The 22,911-nt window shown below is 41.7% G+C and overlaps 1 protein-coding gene across 4 annotated transcripts in view; it reads left to right on the plus strand.

Annotated features, from left to right (window-relative positions):
• Positions 1 to 711: 711 nt before the first annotated feature.
• LOC116041151 (unconventional myosin-XVIIIa-like) overlaps positions 712 to 22,911 on the plus strand; it is a 175,157-nt gene continuing 152,957 nt past the window's right edge. For 3 of the 4 annotated variants that reach the window (XM_031287023.2, XM_031287024.2, XM_031287029.2), the window contains exons 1-2: positions 712 to 890; positions 3,741 to 4,871. In XM_031287023.2, coding sequence (XP_031142883.1) covers positions 3,849 to 4,871 — 1,023 coding nt within the window. In that variant the 5' untranslated portion in view covers positions 712 to 890; positions 3,741 to 3,848. Of the gene's footprint in view, positions 891 to 3,740; positions 4,872 to 22,911 lie in introns of those variants that run through there. The other variant, XM_031287013.2, reaches the window with a different exon arrangement.

Below are 22,911 nucleotides of genomic sequence, written 5' to 3' on the forward strand. Positions count from 1 at the left end.
AATGTAATTTTTAAAGTATTATTTGTGTTATTTACCCCAGTTTATTAAGTAATATTTCACTATGACAGAGCAACAATCCACAATACCCTTACAATTAGTGCAGGGGGATTGCCAAATTATGTGGAATATATATATATATATATATATTGCAAGTTTCTTATTTCAAAAATTAAAATAAGTCTGAAAATATACATTAATATGATTGCAAAACTTTAATAGCAAAGATAAATTGGCCTATTTGTGAAAAAAATATTACCATAGACTGCCATAGACTGTATTTCCAAATTATGGTTAATACAGAAAAAGTGAATCCAACATATTGTTAGCAAATATAAATCCCCACTGCTTACTGGCCTACAGGTAAGGTAGTCACTAAGGTAGCCATCCACAAGTACAGTTCATCCTAAAGATTTACTGCCACATGTTTAACATTAAAACATAATTTATAAAATCATGCCAACAGTTATTAGGCTATTTGAATAGCTTATCCTATGCAAGAAAGGTATGTATGTATAAATGCCTTAGGCCGCCCTACACGTTATTGTAGGGCCAGTTTAATATGCAACTTCATTTTATACGATATAGGGTCCCTGATCCGTCTATCTTTCAGTTAAGGGGCCCGTGGCTTAAAAAACGTAAAAGACCCCTGCTGTTGTGTATAGACTATAGAGCACTACCATGGCTAAGGCTGTGGCTCCAGTGTATGTCCAGCAGGGGTCGCTGGTTGACTACCTTTAGCTGTTGTACTGACTTCAGAGCAGGACTGGGAGCAGCCAGCTATGGTAACGTTAGCTAAAAGCCAGTCTGCGGCTTCTGTTCCCTACGAGCCGAGCTGCACCCAGCCAGTAACACCAGCGGTGCTCTATTTGCTGTAACGTTACTGGAGAACAGTGAGTATTTCTTCTTGAAATAAACATGTGATATAAGACTGAGGGGGCACTTTTTATTTGAAGACAGCGGTGTTGAGACAGAAGGCAAGCAAGGCAGTCCGGCTGACTGAATCATTTTCACAGGATCCGAATGTGTTCCAGGATTTGCTTCACCAAAAATGAGGGCAAAGAACTAAGGCTGTGGCTTGAGACAACTGGGCTATTTAGCTAGGTAAATGGCTCACTGGAGAGTTAAACTAAATCTTAATGAATTACTGTTGGCTTTTGTTTTTGGAGCTTTTTTGTCTGCGGTGGAATAAAAACGCAAATATTTGTTATTAGGTAACGTTACCCCCACCTACGAAACGGTAGCTCAGCTAGCTAATGTAGCCCAAAAGCTACACCTATTTTAGCGCTGTCATGCTTATTGTCCCCTGACTTCACATTGAAAGCGTAGTGGGGCTAATAAATGTTGCTTTGTGTAGCTACTTTAGTTAGCGTGCCAGGTGTTCGCATCGTTTTAACATCAGCAGCCAAGTAGATAAACAGCAGAGAGCGTGAATTACTGTTCCCTAGCCCTGGTTATTATAGACTGAACGTGAAGCTAATGTTGATAAAAAAGCTGTCCATTCACGGTGGACCTGGTTATTATTTTTTAAAGATGAGTTAATGAGTTAATGGCCGAAGAAGACCTTTTAGGAAACTTTTTGGTGTTCTAGCAAACTGGTTTGTAGATAATCCGCTTGGCAGCACTAAAGTTATATTTTCTTGTAAAATGTCAACTTGATTTTTAGGCAGTGAGTTATATTATTTTAGCTACCAGAGTACTGTGCTTTTACTATGTTATTATCATCGGTGTGTTGTGTTTGCTGGGCTGAACTGTGACACCTTCTAGCTTGGAGTGCAGAGAGCTCCATGGCCAATATTACCTGTGCCATAATTAAAGTAGGAGGAGGTTGTTTGTATGGGACTCCAGCCTGTGCTGCCCTGTGGAGAGTGTCACTCAGCAGCTAATGAGAAGCAGGCTGACGCTTAATATCTGCCTGTCTGCTTGTGTCAGTTTGTGGCAGGAAGAGTTCCTGATTTTTGAGGGTTTGGAGAGACCCAGTTAAAAATAAGGCCAGGAATGTGTTTTGGTCCTGCCAAGCTCCTCCAATGGGCCTCTGTAATGTAAGAGTAAGAGTGTTGGAGGTCTTCAGTGATGGAGGTCTGGGTTTTACAGGGCCATCTACACATGTTGACAGTTACAACATGCTGTGAGACTTCTGATGCTGTTTTATTGTCTTGCAAAATATAAAAGTGTACAAAATATACAATAGCCAGAGGCTCGTGGTAAGTTGGATATTTTATACCCTAATACGCTTGCCACTTATGCCAGTAGTTATTGCCCATTTAAAAAAATGTAAAAGTAGAACTGGGCAATACATTGTTATAATACTGATATCATAACATTTCATTTCGACTAATTTCCTTTCTGAGTAAGATATCAATTATACTTTTGAATATAGAACATTTTGAAAAAGAAACCATGGTGAGGTATTTTAAGTAGTTTCTTTTGGCTAAAAAAAAACATCCAAAAGCAAAACATACTGTTTACAATTATATCAAAAAGAGAAGAGCATAATAACCCTTACATTTGAGAAGGTGGAACCAAAGACTGTTTTCCATTGTTTGCTTGATATAGGGATGGGATCGATATAATGGTACTATGGGACAATATAGGCTTAATTTGTAGGGGTGTAACGATACATCGATCTGGATCGATACATCGATTCAATGATCCGCGCTCCAACATTATCGATGCCTACATGTTTTTAGCTTTTTGTCTTGAGGTTGTTATTGTGTTGTAATCGTTGGAGCTTGTATCGCAAGACAAATTTCCGTGTCTACGGACAATGAAGTGCTATCTATCTATCTATCTATCTATCTATCTATCTATCGATACATTTCGTCTGTATGCCCCTTTTATATTAGATTCCCACTTCATATTTACGCTATGAATAGTTTGTTCTTAATTTAAATGTCTGGAAGAGCTCAGTAATAGAATTGTCAAATCATTTTTTAGTTGCTTTTTGTGAGTTGCTATTAATGTAACTGTGTTAAATGGGTTTTTGATATCGTCTCACACCGATTGCAGGCCCCTGAAATGAATCGAATCGAAATTGTATCGTGACAGACTTTAAGATATCAGCAAATATCGTATTGCTGTCCAAAAAAATCTATGTAATATAGGATTGTGATAAAACGTGTGATTTACACCCCTATTCGTTTGTTGACCCTTATGGATAATGCCGTAGTTTTTATACAACGGTAGCTAGGCTATTTTGTTGTTCCCTCTGGGTACATTAGGCCACATTTTTGCATAAATGTGAAGAAGTACTAGTTATCTATAAGATATTTAATTCACTAGATTAGCCAAAAACCGACTTTCTTGTCTGGTAATTTTATCCATATTCTCATGAATATTAACATGTTCATATTGCGATATTTATAAGAAGTGGAACAACGATAGAGGATTTAATCCATATTGCTCATCATTATCTTGATAAATGACTTCAACAAATAAATCATTCTAGACTTACCTATTTCAGTTGAGTGGTCAGTGAATCATCATCATGTATTATTGTTACTGATTAAAATAATCTTTTGAAAATGCCAAAAGTCACTGCCATCCCACAATGTTATCACATCAGTAACATGGAGGTATTTGATTTCTATTTGAAAGTAGTTTAATATAGACTTTAATATTATAGATTTAGTTTTTTTCTGAGCTGTCCAGCTTCACGTGAAAATCGACGTTACTATTTAACACATTCATATGAAGTATTTAGTAAGTCTGACACAGTTTGCTCTTCCTGTCTCTTTCCCCAGGGGATTCGTCCCTGTCGGTCACAACAAAGGCCCCTGCGAACTGGACCTCCTGCTCTGAAGGGAAAATAGAGCCACGGTGGACGGAAACGCAGCGTCTAGTGTGTCACCATGTTTAACCTGATGAAAAAGGATAAGGAGAGGGACGGGAGTAGGAAGGAGAAGAAAGATAAGAAGGAGAGGATGTCTCCGGCAGAGCTGCGCAGCCTGGAAGAGATGAGCATGCGGCGAGGCTTCTTCAACCTGAAGAGGGAGGCCAAGCGCGAGTCCAAGAACAAACTGGAGATCTCCAACCCCATCCCCATCAAAGTGGCCAGCAGCAGCGAGCTCACCCTCACGGACATCGAGTCGGACGGCTTGAGCAACCGTAGCAGCATGGTCCTGGACGAGCAGCTGAGCGCTGCCAGCTCCACTGACGACCTGAAGGGTGATGGCGGGGGAGGACAGGACGGACACCGCAGCTCAGTACGGGATCGCGTGGCTCACTTCGGTACACTTGCCAAGACCAACTCCTCGCAGGTGGGTCAGATGATGAAACGCTTCTCCTTTTCCCAGAGGAGTAAGGAGGAGAGCCCTTCAGAGGGCTCCACCCCCTCCGGCCAGAACTCTGCTGCCCCGTCCCCGCAGGTGGAGAGTAAAGTGTTCAGCATGCTCCGCAAGCACAGCCTGAGGCAGCAGCCTGAAGCGGCATTGGACGCCAAGAAAGTCTGCATCCCCGAAGTGGTCGACAAGACCTTCCCTGCACAGCTGCAGCTGCCGCCCGTGGTCGCGCCGAGCGTGCCCGAGATCCGCGAGTTGGAGCTGCAACGCCGCAACACCGGCGACTTTGGGTTTTCTTTGCGTCGCACCACCATGCTGGACCGCAGTCCCGACGGAGGAGTGTACCGGCGCGTGGTCCACTTCGCTGAGCCCGGCGCCGGCACCAAGGACCTGGCGCTGGGGCTGGTGCCGGGCGACAGGCTGGTGGAGATAAATGGATGGAATGTGGAGAACAAGAGCCGGGACGAGATAGTGGAGATGATCCGCCAGTCGGGAGACACGGTGAGGCTGAAGGTGCAGCCCATCCTGGAGCTGAGCGAGCTGAGCCGCTGCTGGCTGAGGAACACCGAGGGGCTGCGCAGGGAGGCCAGACATGTAAGCAGCCTGTCCACTTTCTAAGTACAAACCGATAAAGCTCACTGTTCCGCTCTCTTTGCCATGAGTGGCACTCTTGTGTTGATATCTTGGTTGACTGTCTTCCGATCTAACAATGTTCAACGTTTTCTCACAATTGTTTCAGAAACCTTTTTTGACAGGCAGGTTTAATTATATAATATTAATATTTATTTTTCCAAGTACATTTACACAAACGAGGAATGTATCCTCTGCATTTAACCCATCCTAACTAGTTGGGAGCAGTAGGCAGTCATAGTCTGGCGCCTGGGGACCAACTCCAGTTGTAATGCCAGTACCTTCGTCAAGGGCAACGGCAGGAGTTGCCTAGCATGTCTTTATGGTGGAGGAAACCCACACCAACACGAGGAGAACATGCAAACTTCAAAGAAAGGCCCTGCCCGGACCGGGGATCAAAGCCAGTACTCAGCAACAGAAACAACAATGTCCCAGCATGTCAGGGGTGCAGTGTAGGGATGCACCGATCTGACTTTTTCAGGCCCGATACCAATACCGATGCCTGGGCTTTGTGTATCTGTCGATACCCAATACCGATCCGATACCGTTGTTGAATTAATAATACACTCTATACCTTCCACTTTATACCTTCCTTCCACCATGTGGAAGAGACTAAAGGCACCAGACTTCCCTAACTAAACATTACTTTCCTAACTAAGACAAAATAACATAGATGGAATGTATTGAATTCTTATTTATTTGTACGCTCAACTCTTCCAGCATGCGACACACGTGTGACAGAGGGGAAAAAAACGAACAAAACTGGATCGGCCCGTGGATCTGTTCATTTTTCCGATCCCCGATCCAGCTATTTTGTCAATATTGGGAACGATATCCGATCTTAATATCGGATCGGTGCACCCCTAGTGCAGTGTTTGGGTTCTGCTTTATTGACAAGCTGTTGTCAGTAATGTCCAGGATGTCCTGCTTACTATTTGTGCCTTTTATATTGGTTGGGAAAGAAAGCTTCAAGACTGAATTGAGAGAATAGTCTGGTTTTATGAGTTCACACTCATATTTATTACATAAAATCCTTACTCAGTATGGCTTGTATGTTCGGTCATCTGCTGCAGCCTTGGTTGCTGCTACAGGTACTATTTCCTTTTCAGCAGTTATCATAATCCCATCTAATGTGCACTAAAAACGTCCTAATAGTTAAGAAACCATATAGACAAGTGCAGAAATGATCAGCCTAGTTGATTATTGAAAATTAATGTGAGTGTTTATGCTGCTTTATATTATTGTACACTACTGTCTTTGGGTTTTGGACTGTTGGCTGGACTAAACAAGTAGTTTCTCACTGGTCTCTGGAAAATGGAAAATGTGGAAACAATGTTCTGTTTGATCCATTGATTAATGAAGTATAGAGGAACCTAGTTTTTTCCTTTTTTGAAGGTATTGAAAGTCTTAAAGCCAATACATTTGTAGAGTGTGCACCATCCTTGCAGTAACAGTAGCTGAGTGTCCTCCTGTAGGGCCTGCTGCCTGGCAGCATCAGAGGGCTTTGTTTGTTTGCCTCTATTGGCTTTGGTTCAAGGGTCCTTGTGACACTATCCGACTGAAAGCGACTCCACCGCTCCCCTCCCTCATTCATCACAATTGAATTAATCTGCTCTGGGAAGCAGGGAGTGGCTAGCTGTAGCCCATGTTGTTCTTCTCCTTACAGGAGTGTAGAAGCTCTTTCTTCACTCTGGCTGTTTGTCTCTCAGATAAGAGACTAACGTGTTATTGTGCAGAGCTGCTATAATGACTTCCATTTCCCTGGTCTAAACAGGAAGTGCACAGTGGAGGGGGGAGCTTTGTTTAAGTGTATAGGTAGTGTTGGGTCAAACAACACACACACACACACACACACACACACACACACTTCCCCTCCATTTAACTTCATGCGCCTATCTCTGCAGCTGATTTGTGTGTGTGTTAAACAGCAGGCCTGTCTGTGTCTCTTTGTCCACTTTAACAGATTTCAGCAGCTCGACTACTGGTTTAGATAAAGGAGAGCCAACAGAAAGGCCATTATTCATTCCCGACTGCATCTGCCAGCTCGCATAATTCCCAACGCCAACAGCAGCTGCCTGCTTTGTATTCCTGATAAAGCGTTAACGAATAGAGCTGTGTATCAATCTGTCAATCGATTGTTTATTTGTTACATGAAATCGTACCAATAATGTAATGTTCACTGTCATCCCATCAGCTCCTTAATCTTATGCATGATTCATCAATGTGGCCGTCAGATTAGCACACATGGTTTGAAATGTTTCAATATAAGTGCCATTAGGGGCTTTCCGACTGGAGGGATTTTTGCAGAGAACACTTTTTTTCGTCGTGTTCCGACAGGAAAAATTTGGGGATTTTTAAGTTCCTCTGGCCCAGTAGCGTACTTTTATTTTTAGCTCCTTCTTCAGAGCAGGGTCTTTTCCCTTTTCCCTTTTCCTAGGTGTACTTGATTGGTCGAACTTATAAGTCACGCCCACTGCCAACTCGGAACTTGCAGACAGAGCAACAACGGGACATTTTTAACAATTTTCACCATCTTATTCATCATTAAATTCACTTCTGACAATGTTTTAGGCGAGAAATTAACTGTTTAGATTTCAAATATAGGCAGTCTTGCGAAAATTGATGCCGAATTGACAATTTGCTTCAAAGTTTTTGGAGTTCAGAAGCTCCATCAAGTGAGGCGACAGCCAGCAAGCGCCTGCCCCGGCTTCTAGCTCGTCGGCCAGTCATGCTCAGACACCTCGCTGTGAGCTGGAGGTCTCTCAGACCGCTCTCGTAAATAAGAGGCTTTTATTTCGCCGTTGACGGTTCGTTTGCTTAAATATCACAACACATGTCCATCATAAGATTAACGGGAACCTGTGGTTAACTGTCTTTTCGGAGTTAAACTCCACAAGCGTGTCCTGCGGCTCGCCGGCCGTCTCACACACACACACACACACTCACACACACACACACACACACACACACACACACACACACACGTCCACAGCGCAGCAGGCAGAGGCGGGGTCTGTTCCGAGTATAATAAAGCCCCGTCTGTGTTGAGCAAAACATTACGTGAATTACTACGAGAATGGACGTGCATTTAATATAGGAAAAGTACACAAGTATTAGCATCATTTGTTGTTGTTGTTGTTGTATGTGGCGCTAAGGTCTAGTGACGATGCTATAAAGACCGTTTTCGTGCTTGCGTCACTCCCTTACCCTTCCTACCAGTCCCTATGGCCACTTGGCCAATGGGAATGCAAACGGAAAAAAAGATTTTGGGGGAGAGTAGTTCTTAGAACTGCTTAGAAGTGTACTTTTCCTCTAAAAAGTACAAGTACTATCCGGTCGGAAAGCACCTATTATGATACTTTACCGAGTTCCGTACGGATATTAGATATGATAGATATGATTCTTTTCAGCAATAATAACAAAGCCTGCAGCTAGCATTTGTTTGCCATGATCTATTAGACAGAGTGCAAAAACCTTTTTGTCCACCTGCCAAATGGCTAGTGAATGTTCAAATTTTACCAGCCTCATTAGATTACCATTGTTTTTTGGCTGGATGAAATCTACCAGCCACATGCATATTTTACCAGCATATATTGGCGCTTATTTTGTACCCTGTTAATAGGCATAGTATTTTCTTGCAACTTTTAACATCAAAGGAACAAGGGTTCAGCATGTAAATAGCTTATTTGTCAGGAACATTTCCAGTAGGGCAGGTTTAAATTATACAAATCCAAACATTCAAGCTAAGACATAAAGAACAACATGTAAACAAATCATAGAAACACCACTAAGTATATATTTGTTTTCTTCATCATCAAAATTAAAATGTAAAACTGTACGCACAACTTCAGGAGACTCGGATGAAGCTGGGAAGGATTAAACACACGGTTTCCACACCGTGGTTAATCCACCGTGACAATAATGATATTTTAAATGAAAACTGTAATTGTTATTGTCAACATTTTTATCGTGGTTTACCGTTACACCGGTAATCGTCACATCCCTAACTGAGCCTTTGTACATAGGGCACACGCACACTCAACCAGGGCGCCCCAGAAAAGAAAAGCAATTACTTTTGTGAGGACAGTGTTATCATAACTAATAGAAAGCGATGTAAATAATAGCCTCATTGTAACAAACTGGACTATTCCTATATGATAAGAAGGATTGGGTTTGGCAAAGCAGCATGCTGGCTGTAAACTGCAGCACTTGGGCACATTGTGTCAGTCTACAACCTAAAGCTGGTGCCAGGAGTGTTCCACACAAACATGAACACAGTGATAAGGAATCCAGGTTTGGAGGCAGACAGACAGGATGCACCTATTCTTTGAGCTATGACCAGTATGAGCAGGATGTTCTAAAAAAAGCACTGGGATGTCTTAGGAAAGGAGGAGACATTTTCACCCTGAACCAACAAATAAGACATTTACTGGCTCAAGTGGCGCTAGATGGGAGAACTCATTTTTATCAGCTATTTTCAAAACCATGTCCATGGATAATTTTCAGCATTAAGTGACAGGAGACCTTCAAAGTAAAGATGAGAGAAATGAAGTAGGCCCGCTGCTTTTTTGAAATGAATGACTGGTGTCCTTGTACAAAAATATAACAATGATATAAATTATTATTTAAAATGAAATAATTGATTAATAAAAAAAACATAATAAAGATACAACCTATATTGTTGTATAACGTTCTGGAATTGGTTGCGCCTTGGAAGGTCAGTGGCAGCTATGTCAAAGTTGAAATAATTTGAACTTTGAGCTCAGCGGCAATTCCGAGCGGTGCGCGGCACCAAGGGTAGCGCAGTGCCAAGGGTAGCGCAGCGCCAAGGGTAGCGCAGCGCGTAGTTGGGCGGCACCGCTCTCCCCAAAGGAAAACATTGGAACGGCCAGTGCAGAGCAGTTTTACCGCGGATCATGTGTAGGTGGCTTTATGCTGCCAGAAATGCTGAGCATAAGTGCTGAGCATTCCCTGAGCAGAGGTCTGGTCCAGTCAAACCTGCTGGGCAGCATTCAACTGCTGTAAATGCAGACAGAGGCCACAGCCAGTCTCCTTGAACTTCACTTCTGTCTACTGCCTCTGCTATTTGCTCTCTCTCCTTTCCTAGGGGCTCTCTTTGAGGATTCAGAACAGCAGGCTTTACTGTGTAGGATGCAGGTGCTTCACTCGCATCTTAGCTGCTGCTTTCTGCCTCATTCCTGCTCCTGTTCCCCGTGTTTGCCAGCAGCTTCTTATCTGCGGGTACCTTGGCATTGACTCTGTCTAGAAGCAGGTTAAATCATTTTAATATTTAATTTATATTCAGTATATAGTATTTAATCAATTTAATATGTAATCAATCTTTAATGCAGACTCATAGAAACAGAGATCACAGAGCCAGAATAACAACTGCCGAGAGTTCTTAAAGTGCCCATATCATGCTCATTTTCAGGTTCATTTACTCGTATTTTGGATTTTCTACTAGAACATGTTTACATGCTTTAAAGTGGCCACATTATGCTCATTTTCAGGTTCATAATTGTAATTTGAGATTGTACCAGAATAGGTTTACATGGTTTAATGTTCAAAAAACACCATATTTTTGTTGCATTGCACATTGCTACAGCTCCTCTTTTCACCCTGTGTCAGGTCTCTGTTTTAGCTACAGAGTGAGACCTCGCAACTTCTGTAACATCTTTGTTGTCAGACACACATGCACAGTAGCTAGGTAAGGATTACATGAGCTAGCTAGCTGTTTCTCCAACTTCGGCCTGTACAAAGCAGGATTAGTTGGGAGACTTCTTCTAAATGAGGGCGCACTTCCAACTTTGTGTGGAATACCTGCAGAACAGGGACATGTACGTAGTTCTATACAATTTATTTTGTAGATTAGGGTGAATTTGTGTGTGTTGTAGCAGTGTTTTGCCATTGAGAACACGCTAGCATGCTAGTGATGTAGAAAGCCGTGCATATTTTGAACAGCTCACCGGGAGACTGAAGGCAGGACACATTCAGAAACCCGTATCTCACTCAAAACAGCATGGATGTTTTTTTTTTCAATGTTTGTATGCGTGTGGAAGCACCAGAGACACAAAATAACACCCCAAATCCCAGAAAAAGTGATTTTTTTCATAATATGGGCACTTTAATGTTTAAAAAACACATAATTCTTTCTCATTCTGTTAGTCTGAATACACCCTCTGTCTGAAATGTTTTGTTTTAGCGCCTGTCTCTTTAAGCCCCCCTCCTAAAACAAGCCCAGTCTGCTGTGATTGGTTAGTGTTTCTGGGTCTTCTTTATCTGACTTACAACTTTCAGACACGTTGCTCACGTCACATCTATGTCGTCAAGCTCATCAAGCTCTGAGCTTTGAGGCTGCGCAGTAACACTGAGCCATCACCGGAAAAGTGCTTCTAATTGACTTCACTGGCCTCCGTCGAAGTCTATGGCGTCACTGTGTCCATTTATTTCACTGTCTATGCTCTCTGAGTCTCTGCACCGTCATTGCAGCCGGGGAATGACTACAGTGGTACTTTCTACCTACATATAGTATAGTTATGACATCACAACCGTACAGAAGTCCTGACGGCACCGTTTCTGAATACAGGCTTTGTGCATTTCTGTGTGGATTGAATGTTTTGATACTTTCACAGTATTTATGTAACACCTCGACCTGCTTTATAATCAAATAAGACATGGAGGCTCACTTTTTACAATATGGGACCTTTAAGGTCATTTGTGGGAACTGAAATTGTAGGTCTTTTGACTAAAATATTTTAGCAGTTCAAGTTGAAAGGTCTATTGACTCATATGTAGACATATTACTTCTATTTTAAATCTAATGCTGTTGTGGTGCTTGCAGTAACAGTAATCCAGTATTAGTAATAGTAGTAGACACTTGAAAGCACAGCCATATTTTCCTCTCGCACTCCACTTACCGACTCTTTCTCATTCACCCTCTATGCTGTCCACCATGGTGTACCCTCAACAGTGCCTGTTAACCTTGGCACAGTTATTGTTATCTCGACACATTCAGGAAGCAATTGTGACTTAACTCGCTTCCACTTTTATTCAGACCCTCTCAAACTTTTCTGCATCCCGTGCTCAAACAAATTACTCAGACTTCCATTTAGAATTAGACTTTAGTCATCTAACATTTCCAAAGGGATTTGATGGTAAATAACAGAAGAGTGGAATTCTTTAAATGTGTGTGTCATTGTTCAGTTATGTAATAGATACTCTCCCCAAGAATATGGGTGGTAAATTCCTTTTAGGATTCTTGACAAGTAAAGCCTTCCTGTACAGATAGAATACGTTTGCTTGCAGTTAGTGGTTCATACTCATTCTTCTGGTTTAAACAGATCTGGTGGAAAAGGTTTGCTGCCTCAAAGCACTTGTACTTTTACCTTGTAGTGATTTTGCTTTACAGCATTTCCTCCTTTATTTGGTAGTATAACAGGGGTGTGGTGAGCCAGCAAACACAGGGAGAAAGATAGGGGCTGATGACACGCGTCAAAGGTTCCCGGCTGGTATCGACGTGGGAAAGTTGCGGTCATATCATATGCATCCTAAACCACTCAATCATCAGGACTCCCCTATTGAACTTTGTAGACTCAGATTTCAATCATCTGGCTTCAGGATATGTAAAATGTCCCACGTAAGATTTACATGGAGAATTCAGATGACATACTAGGAATTACTAGGATTTATTCAGTGTAAAGTGAAGCTGGACTAATGCATAGGTGAGCACAGTATGGAGAAAATATGCGACATGTAAAGTAAAGTTGTTGACTTAAGATGTGATAGGATAAGGATTTAGCAGTACAATGTAGGACATCCCACTGAAAAAGAAAGACACCGACACTATTTACATGGCTTCAGCTATGTAATGCCATTTATTCCTAATCCTAGGATGCACATAGTCCAGGTTTACATCAACTGAAGTCATTTCTTAACTACACACATGCATGAAAACAGGCTTAGTGGTAGGGTGTGTTTCTCCCAGAAAAGTTGTTTAGCCCGGTGGCAAATTTCTTTTTTGACAAGGGCCTGGCTCGGACCAGTCACAGAATAATGACAGCATTGATGTAGAGCCCAATAGTTTCTGGGATAACAGAATCATGGACGGAATCGCGAAATTGAGAATTTAAAAAAAGCTATAACAGATTCCATAGGGCCCTACATTCAGTCAGCGCTAAAAGCTAACTGGAGATTAAAAACCAACTGGAGATTAAAAACCAAGTCAAATATGACTACGTTAAAGTTTCCAACTGAGCCACCCCACTACCAAGTAATTCCCAGGGGCTTAGGTCTGGTGGGGCGCAACTTAGGCCCGGTGGTCACTTGGGGAAACCCTGCAGTTACTGAAGTCTGCAGATTTGGAATATCTTAAAAATGGATCCCAGGTTGTGATCACTGAGACTATCTACACCTGATCAGTGGCAGAAACGCCTTGCTCTAGCTTGAGCCATCGTTTGTTATGCAGAGAGTGATGATCGCCAAAGCAGGTGGCAGAACTACCCTGGGCATGTGGCACCTTTCTGATTCTGATTCTCTTTACACCTAGCACCTGTCTTTACATTTTCTTTTTTAAGAGCTGTTCGCTGTCGACCTTTCAAAGGTGTCTAAACCATTAGTAGCGACATCAACTTTATCCAAATAACTCAGTTAGCCTGCTCGCTGTGAAAGGGCCCAGGGGTCAGTCTAATGTAAGTGCAACACTTTATACACTTGTGTTTTCCATTAGGTGGTTCTGTCTCTGACCTGTCATCAAAAGGGGTAATAACAGTCAAGACAATGAAAATAGAAGTCAGTAGTCATACCTGAGTTCCTAGGCACACATTCATGCTTTTGATTATGCTTTTTTAGAGTAAGTAAGGCAGTCTTCAGGTTTTGTTTCATTTTCATCAAAATTACATGATTGTAAAGTAGGGCTGTCAAACGATTAATTTTTTCTTAATCGCGATTAATTGCTGAATTTCTATAGTTATAGTATAGTATAGTATAGTATACTGTTTTTAATTACATATTAACAATGGAAAGCAATTCTTACCATTGTAAGAATTGCCATTACCATTGTGGTTTATTATTTATTTATTTACTGTAAACAAAAGAAATGAAAAATATACTTCAGCATATGATATATAGCTAAAATTAGCATATTGAATGCATGTTGCACAATACATGCACACAGTGGCAGTTCTATCTATTGTTTTATTTCTGCTGTCATCATAGGTAACATGAAATCCAAAATGTTCCCACACACCAGACTATATACGACGCTGGCGCATCCTCCAACTCCGGGCAGCCTTCCTCATCTCTCCCACTTGACATTTATGCATGTGACGTGACCTGCAGCACTCCGCACTCCACTTGAGGAGCGTTCGGCTCGGCGCCTCTCAAAATCTTACGAAAATCTTTTAAACTGACCTTTGTCAATCAAAAAAGCAGACAGATTCAGCAACTGTATGGCCTATTTTTCGCTTAAAATGTTTTCGGAAACACTTTTCGGTGAACTATTTTCGTAAAACACGAGATCGTATTCAGAACGAGACGCCATTAGAGTCTGTTTTGAAATTCGGGAGCAGCAAGAACCACGTGACGCGTTCGTCCAATCAGCTGCCATGTGTTGCGGTCGTCCCGCTCGTCCCGCTCATCATTTCCGGTAAGTGTTTTAACATAGGTGTCGAAAGTGGGCACTATGGCAGTAAGTGGTTAGTGCACATTAACAGTGTACTGGCGAACCGTGCAACACACGCATGCTCCGAACCGAGACAATCGAACTGAGCGGTTCGGATGTTTTTTCATGAACCGTACCGCCCCTAATATCCTTGTATGTCTTTTACCGGCTATCGTATTTCAAGATGGCACATCACGTCTACCCCAGTACATGGTAGTGCAAATGTAAAAATTCAAGCCAATAGGAATACTTGGAATTGATGGTGGTGGTACGTATTTATGAAAAAGTTTGTGAATGGGCAACACAGATTTCTAAAATGAACAAGTATAAACGTTATACACTGGACCTTTTAAATTTGCCAAGTCATAAATAACTACAAAATTTGGATAGAATTAAATGTTTTATTAGTTTAATTAGTACTTTATTGATATATACTTTCAAGTGGGAGTCCTCATTAGCTGTTGATACATAGATACACATGTTGTGTTTCCACTGTATGGTACGGGCCTGCTCGACTCGACTCACTTTTTTGGTACCAGTACTTTTCTTTTACTTTCAACCCCCTAAAATCGCCAATGGATGGGGGTCCCTGGTCTAATTTGTGTCAGTTTAGGGGTTCTTGATGTGAAAAAGTTTGAGGACCACTGGCATAACTTCCCATGAAATTAATTGATTGATTGATTGATTGATAATAACAACACGTACTGTGTGAATTATTGCTCAGGAAGCCTGCTTAGCTTTATATGATATATTCTTCCAACCACACTGATAACAAGCCTGTTAATTGGGATAATACAGTGGGGGAATAGTTAAACTTAGCTTGTAAATCTGCTGGAGTTGTAGACTTCTGCCCCAAACTATCTGCAGAGAGAGAGAGAGAGAGTGTGTCTTCACTTGTCTTAACAGGCTGACTGGAAACAACGGGAAGCAGGCCTCTCCCTTTAGGTCTCACTCTGGCATTTGTGGAATCTGCTTTGGAACAAATAGGCCACTTCCTGACCCTTTCCCCCGGGAGTTTCTTATGGAGGAAGAGGAATGAGGTTCTGAGGGCTGATGGAGGCGGGAGGGAACTTAATGTCCGTGAATGTATTTGATAAAAAAAATAAAAAAATTCTAAAACTTGTCCACATATACAGTATATAATGTGAGATAATGTGACTGTTTCTACATTATTCATCAGTTGTTTTTCACATACAGTGTGGTGAGAGTCTTCATTGTTTAAGGCCATGTTCAGACATCAGTGCTGCGTTAACAAACCCAGCATCCTTATTCATTTCAATGAGACCAGAGCACAGAGAGGTTGAACCTAGCTTGGCTTTTGTCAAGACACAATGCGACGTCATCCAGCAACGCTCCGTGTTAGCCAATCAAAAAGGATAATATTATTATCTGTGTAATAGGTTTTTTAGAGTTATAAAATCCTGTCTCTTAGAAGAAATAACCTGCAGTGTTTTGGTGGTCTCATGGCATTCTTCTCATGTTGTATTGCACCCTTACAATGTTTGTGATTTAATAAAACAAAAGACAACAATAGAGCATATGCACAGGGTATTTTGAGCCCTGCTCTCTATATGTTGTACTTTTCTTTGATAGAATCTCCTACTTTTTAGCTGCTTCACTTTGAGACTAGATATGAACAGCAGAAGCTGACGTCTTGGCATATTTCAAGGTAGTAGAGCTGAAATTGATTTGTTATTAGTGGCAGCTGGAAATTAAACAATTCTCCACATTGTTTTAAGCGAGAAATGTCACATTTCCGAGCAGCATTGCCAAAATAAAGATTGTCCTGGCTTTTATGATTGGACTTACACAATTCATTTCTCATGTGCACATCTAGGAATAGTTGACATTCTTCCAGTATTTGTAAGCCTCTCAGTCAAACACATTTCCTGTAGCCCTTTAGCTGTGTCTTTATGATTAACTCTATCCTGTTGATCCTCTTTATTTTCTGCATCCAGTCTGAGAGAGGAAAGGAAGTCTGAGTAACCTGTGCCCTCATGTTTAAAGGAGAATTCCGGTCAATTTTAACATGTAGCTCTGTTGTTTGGAAATTGTTGTGAGTGCAGGCAGTAGCAAAAAAACCGAAAACAATCGGTGCTGCCTACACCGTGTTATCCTCCTGCTAGCGTTAGCACCCAACAGGCTTAAACAGGGCAAGTTTTAAACGTGTTTTAAGCCTCTAAACATGCTCGAAATGTCATTACAAGTGCCTACCCATGTGCAGTGATTCCTTCCGAGGGAACACAGTGAATCTGACTGCTGTAGATGTGACAGAAAGACATAAAATTGTGTTAATCCAGCCAGTGCACACACCTCTGTTTATTTCCTGTTTTCGGGTCAAGTCCGCACTAGTCGATTGTCGAACTCATACAATCCAATATTCCAGTCAAATTTGCTGTGTTCTCTTAGAAGGAATCACTGCACATGGGTAGGCACATACACAACCGGTAGGAATCAGGATTAGAATACAAATTGCGGTTCCTCATTTCGGTTCTACTTAATGTGTCGACTGAAATATTTTCCTTCTGTCGCTCTGAAACGGACGTAAAAATATCACACTTTCTCTGTAGTCTACTGTTAGCTAGCTACCGTAAATGTAGGGTACTTTTAAAATGTCATATTTTCCCTCCAGGCTCACTGAAACGGACGTAAAAGCATATTAACCATTCACTGCACGTGATCGCTAGTAAACATATTACATCTTTGATGTCATTTTTCAGTTTTTCAAGAATCGGTTTAGGAATCATTAAAAGTACCGGTTCGGCATCGGAATCGTAAAAATCCAAACGATACCCAACCCTAATTCTGTGTAGTGATGTCTATGGACAGGCTTACAGACCTAAGGCTTCTGGGAATGACAACAAACAGGAATTTGTGTAACCAGCAGACTGGTAAGACCGAGTCAAACCACACAGGAATGCATGGGTGTTTGTGTGTGAAAGAGCTAATATGCTCAATCATACACACCCGTCCTTGCAATCAGTGCAGCCTGATTCTTGTTAAGAAACCCTGTCAGTGTTCTCATTAATTCTATTTGTATCTGGAAATAGAAACACTTCTCTGAAGAGGAGGACATGCATTTATCTGCGGGTGAGGCTCTATTGTGTTTCTCTATATGTTGTGATTACAGTGAAACATTACAGTTTTTATTCTTTTTTGCCTTTTTTTGAATGCCATCATTATTTACTTAACCACATCCTGAGAGTAAGAACTTCTTCTTCAGGGAGACTGAAACCAAAAAGCCCCTTGATCACCAACTAACATCTTTTATTATTATTATCTTTTATTTATAGTATCAAATCATAACAAGAGTTATCTCAAGACACTTTACAGATAGAGTAGGTCTAGACCACACTCTATAATTTACACAGACCCAACAATTCCAATAACGCCCCCAGGAGCAAGCATTTAGTGGAACAGTGGCGAGGAAAAACTTCCGTTTAGGGAGAAACCTCGGACAGACCCAGGATCTTGGTAGCCGGTGTCTGACGGTGCCAGTTGGGGGTGTGATGAACAGTGGCAATGATAGTCACAAAAAAGATAATGGAACTATGGGGCGACCTCTGAGTCCTGCAGCGGCGCGGGGTTCGAATACGACCTACTGCCCTTTGCTGCGTGTCATCCTCCATCTCTCTCCCCCTTTCATGTCTATCCACTTTCAAATAAAGAGAACAGCCCCAAAAAAAATTATCTTTAAAAAGATAATGGAACTATGACTAGAAATAGTAGTTGTAGTAGTTCATGGCATAGCAGGGCACTGCAGGGTGTAGCAGGGCGCCGAGCTGCGACCATGATTTAGGTGCCACACTAATCCAAGGCATCCAATCCATCTGCACTGATGAGTGTGTCTTTTTGTATAGAATGTTTGCATTGTAAATGAACAGTACTGTTTTTTTTTTAAGATTCTTTTTTTGGGGGCATTTTAGGCTTTTATTACATAGGACAGCTGAAGACAGGAAAAGGGGGAGAGAGCGGGGGAATGACATGCAGCAAAGGGCCGCAGGTCTGCTTTGAACCCGCGGCCGCTGCGGCAAGGACTGAGCCTCTGTACATGGGGCGCTTGCTCAGCCAGGTGAGCTTCCCAGGCGCCCCGAGCTTTACTGGCTTTAATGTGATAGTTCATGGAGCAGTCAGGACGGACCAGGCAGGAGACAGGAATGCTGTAGAACGGGTTGAAAGCAATATGATGAGTGACACACACCCTTGATTTGTTTAAATTACATCAGTGCAGAGACAATGTGCCAAGTGAGGATGTAATTAGCGCTAGACAGAACAGTGGCTGCTGAACCTCAGAGTGGTCCTAAAAATAAGTGTCTCGAAAATATCACACATCAAGACAGATCAAAAGACACGCACACACACACACACACACACACACACACACACACGCACACACACACAGGGCCAGAAATAGCTGTAAAAGAATTTACCTGCAGAGACTAAATGTTGATAACAAAAATGACACAAATTTTATGTGTGCGATTGAGTTGATGAATGCACTTTTATTCTAATCAGTCCTTCCAGAAATTTTTTTTTGTGATTGTTGCAGGCAAAAATCCTTGATTATGCGGCACGTTTTCTTAAAAAATGCGATGGAATATGCAGGATATTTATGCAATTTTATGTGATGAAATTACGGGAACTTGCAAAAATTGTGGGAACTTGCAAAAATTGCGGGAACTTGCAAAAATTGCGGTTTCATCATGGCTTCATTGCGGGGTTTGCAGCTTTTCGATGATGTTCACGTCGCGTAATTACGTCTCTTCATAATGTTCCTAATGAAATACAGTGAAAATACTGTCTCTGTGTGGCTGTCTTAGGCTTAGTCAAAGTAATAAGACAGGAAGTTAGGAGAGATGGAATCAAACCAACAACAGATTAAAAAGCAATAAGAAGGCATTAGAAATAAGTCAGAAGGCGACTTGAACGAAGCCATGTTTAAAAAAAGGCGCGATGTTTAAAAAATTTTAAGGCGCTAGATGAAAAGTTAAAGGGCCAGCAAAGTTATCCCAATTCCTCCTGACTCTGATAAATGCGTAACTCAATTCCTTACTCCAGTTCTTACTCTAGACCTTACTCCACAGCGCTGTGGAGTACACCATACATACTTTCTGGGATAGGAGAGAAAAACTCTGGGTTGTTTGCATTTCTTTAAACCAATCACAATCGGCTTGGGCGGCGCTAAACTCCGGATGCAGCGACTGTGCTCTCAGCGACTCTGCTAAATAGTCTTGGGAAGGAACTTGTTTTGGTGGAACATTTGCACCCTGCAAAAAACCCCACCACATACAATATTACATGAAGTTAACTGTTGACACAGTCCAGTACCGTGAGCTATTTTAAATTAGCTGGATACATGGTTAAACCTCATTTGCTCTTACCAGTGTATCGCGATGTGTACCTCGTCGACAGCAAATCCACCAATCGGTCCCGAGAGTGAACGCCGTAAAGATATTCTTTGTAAATCTTTACAATCATTCCCCCATGAACCAAGCAGGCCTGCCTTGTTGCACCATCCAAATTTTCTTCAAAACTTGCCATTTTCAGCGTGTAGCTTTGGTAGCTTGGAGGTTCTGGTTGTTGTTGTTGTTGTTTCCGGATTTGAGGCAATTATCCTGGAAATGTCTAGACGTTGATCCAGACTACATTGTTGCATCCCTAGACAGAGTAGATGAAGCCAGTAATGTTACAGATTCACTGTCTGAAAAAGACTATACCGTACTTTATTTGACATATTTGACCATCAGTTGGATAATGGTAATTTATTAGCCTGACTTCGTCCAGAATGTTAAGTATTAGTATTCACGACAAATTGTAATATCACTGGCTGCCTCTTCATTAGTGGTCTAGATTAGTGGGTGACCTGTCTGCTAATCTCTATGATTGGTGAGCCAGTGTGTGATACTCTTAGTCACTCATCAGCCAGAAGATTATGTGTGCCTGATGCTTCTGATTTACCAAACAAAAAGACTAACACCAACACTGTTTGGCTCTTAATCCTCTTTCCTACTTATTTGCTTCTCGCTTGCTCCCTCATAGCCTCTCGGAACCAAGTAGCCAGATCAGGGTCTCCTACCAGGTTTGACACTGTGGCTGAGCCGGCTGTCTCGCTGGGAGCTAATCCTCAGGTCTTCCAGAGATAGGGATTAACCAGCTACTATAGGGCTGGGGTATTGTTAAATGAAGAGGAGGATGCACCGGGCTAAACAGAGCATTTGCTGCCATTGATGAGCAGTAGGAGAGGACTCTTCAGACAAGTGAATGTGTTTGTAACACCATCTAGGCATATGCCTAACGTTACATTCATTAATAAACCGTGAATTTGATCTGATATTTACTCCTCGCGTCTCTACCCCGGGACCACCCCCAATACGCGCCATGCTCTGCGCTGTCTCTAAGGCTCTCAAGGAACTTGGTTTTAATACGTAGGGAGCCGCCTAGTGCGCTCTCAAACGATCAATAGCCAATAACAGACTGCTAAACCGTGGCAATGTCTTTGGGTAATCCTCGCTCGTTCCTGACTCTGGCTGCTTAAAGTAGAGAGAGCGAGTTTATGGCATTTGGGGAGATTTAAATCTATGCACAGTAAACCCAATGTGACAGAGAAAGTCAGCACTTCTGCCTGTTTAGGGGCCATACATTTCAATACAGAGAGGTGAAACACATATGAAATAGGCTATAGGTTAGTGGCAGACCATTAAAACAAATCCTGACATTTGCCCTCTAAAGCCATATCAACTTTTTAAAATTTGTTTTTTGGATGCATTTTAAACTAATGTGCAACATTAAACAACAGTATGCAGTTAAAGGGTCAACATACTGCACAGGGAAATACAATAAGTGCAACACAAATGAATCCTGGCTTTTAAGCACCTCAGAACATACTGTAGTGAGGTTTACATGGCAACATGCCCATATCAGTTCCTCTATCAGCCGACTGTCATCATTCCACTTTCTACTTAAAGTACTTCACTCCTTATAGCAGTTACTAGCTGCCAACATCACCAACATCTCTCTGCACTTTGTTCACACACTAGTCTGAGCTTTACTCTCCACTGTTTTCCCTAGGTTTGTGCATTAGGTGCACATATTTGTCGGGTGGTTTAGAAAATGTGATGTTTTTCAATAAAAAACATAGGCAATTTCACATCATTTTGGACCATTATTGTTCCCATATCTGTGTCTAAAACATTGTAAAAACTAAGGCAAATAATACATACATTACACTCAAAAAGCTTAAAGACAAAACTTGCTAAAGAAGTCTAGGTTACATCTAAGAAAGGTAATTTAGTTCGTTTTGATGTCGACAGTGGTTTTACATTCTTTCGGCTTAGGTGGTGTCCAAAACGGCTTGGCTGCTGCACCTAAACCTTATAGTTGTAGGGAGAACCCTCCTCTCATATAAAGTATGTGCCTTGAGCACGTGCGAGATGTCAGTCTGAGTTATAATATCTTCAGCAGTGTCACAAGTAATACTTAGGTACAACATGTCTGGACTTGGACACATATTCTCGAAAAACCGTTCTCTTCTCTCTTCTACAAGTCGAGGCTTTCCCTTAAACAGACCTTGTGGTGAGGGCTGAGGCCTGGTCAGGGCTCAGAGGACATGCTGCTATATCTACTCTGGGACATGTAGATGTATGTTTCTAGTGTGTTTCTAGACAAGTTTATTATGTAGGCTGGTTTGAATGTGGAATTTGTCCATCTCACTGTGACCTTCCTGGGGGGCTTTGTGGTAAGGTAACTTTCTCTCTGCTGTTGTGGTGTGGGGTGTCACCGCTGCTCTTTTGTCTGCAAACTGAATTATTTACAGAGATGCTGCAGGACCCATGAATAATACAGAACTCTACTGAAGGAAAGACTTGTCTTAGTAAAGAAGGGCGGTCTGGAAAGTTCAGCAGCTGTTCTCTGAGAAATTACAATGAGGTGCTTGGTTTCAGAGTGAGGAGAGAGGAAGCGATAATGAGGAAAGTTTCACTAAACTCAGTGTAAAGGGTAAAGTAAAGAGTCTTTTTTTTCTTATGATACACAGCGCCCATGTGCTGAATGTATCAAGTAAGTATTGTGTGCGTATCTTCTTCCTCTGTGCCATAGAGCACTATTGTTGTTAAAAACACATCGGTGAGCCCCACTGTTGCTCTGGGTGACATGTTCCTTCATTACCGTGATCACACACACACTGTAGTTTATTTACACTCAACCCCCCATATATTACTTTGCTCCAGATCTCTGATTCATTACCTGATATGTTTAGAGATTCTACTACATAAAATACCATGAGAAATATTGCAACATGCATGGATGAGATTGTTGTTGTAAGTGAACCTTACAGAAAAAACAACTCTT

This window comes from Sander lucioperca, chromosome 5 (genome assembly GCF_008315115.2).
Source record: "Sander lucioperca isolate FBNREF2018 chromosome 5, SLUC_FBN_1.2, whole genome shotgun sequence".
NCBI classification, from domain to species: Eukaryota; Metazoa; Chordata; class Actinopteri; order Perciformes; family Percidae; genus Sander; species Sander lucioperca.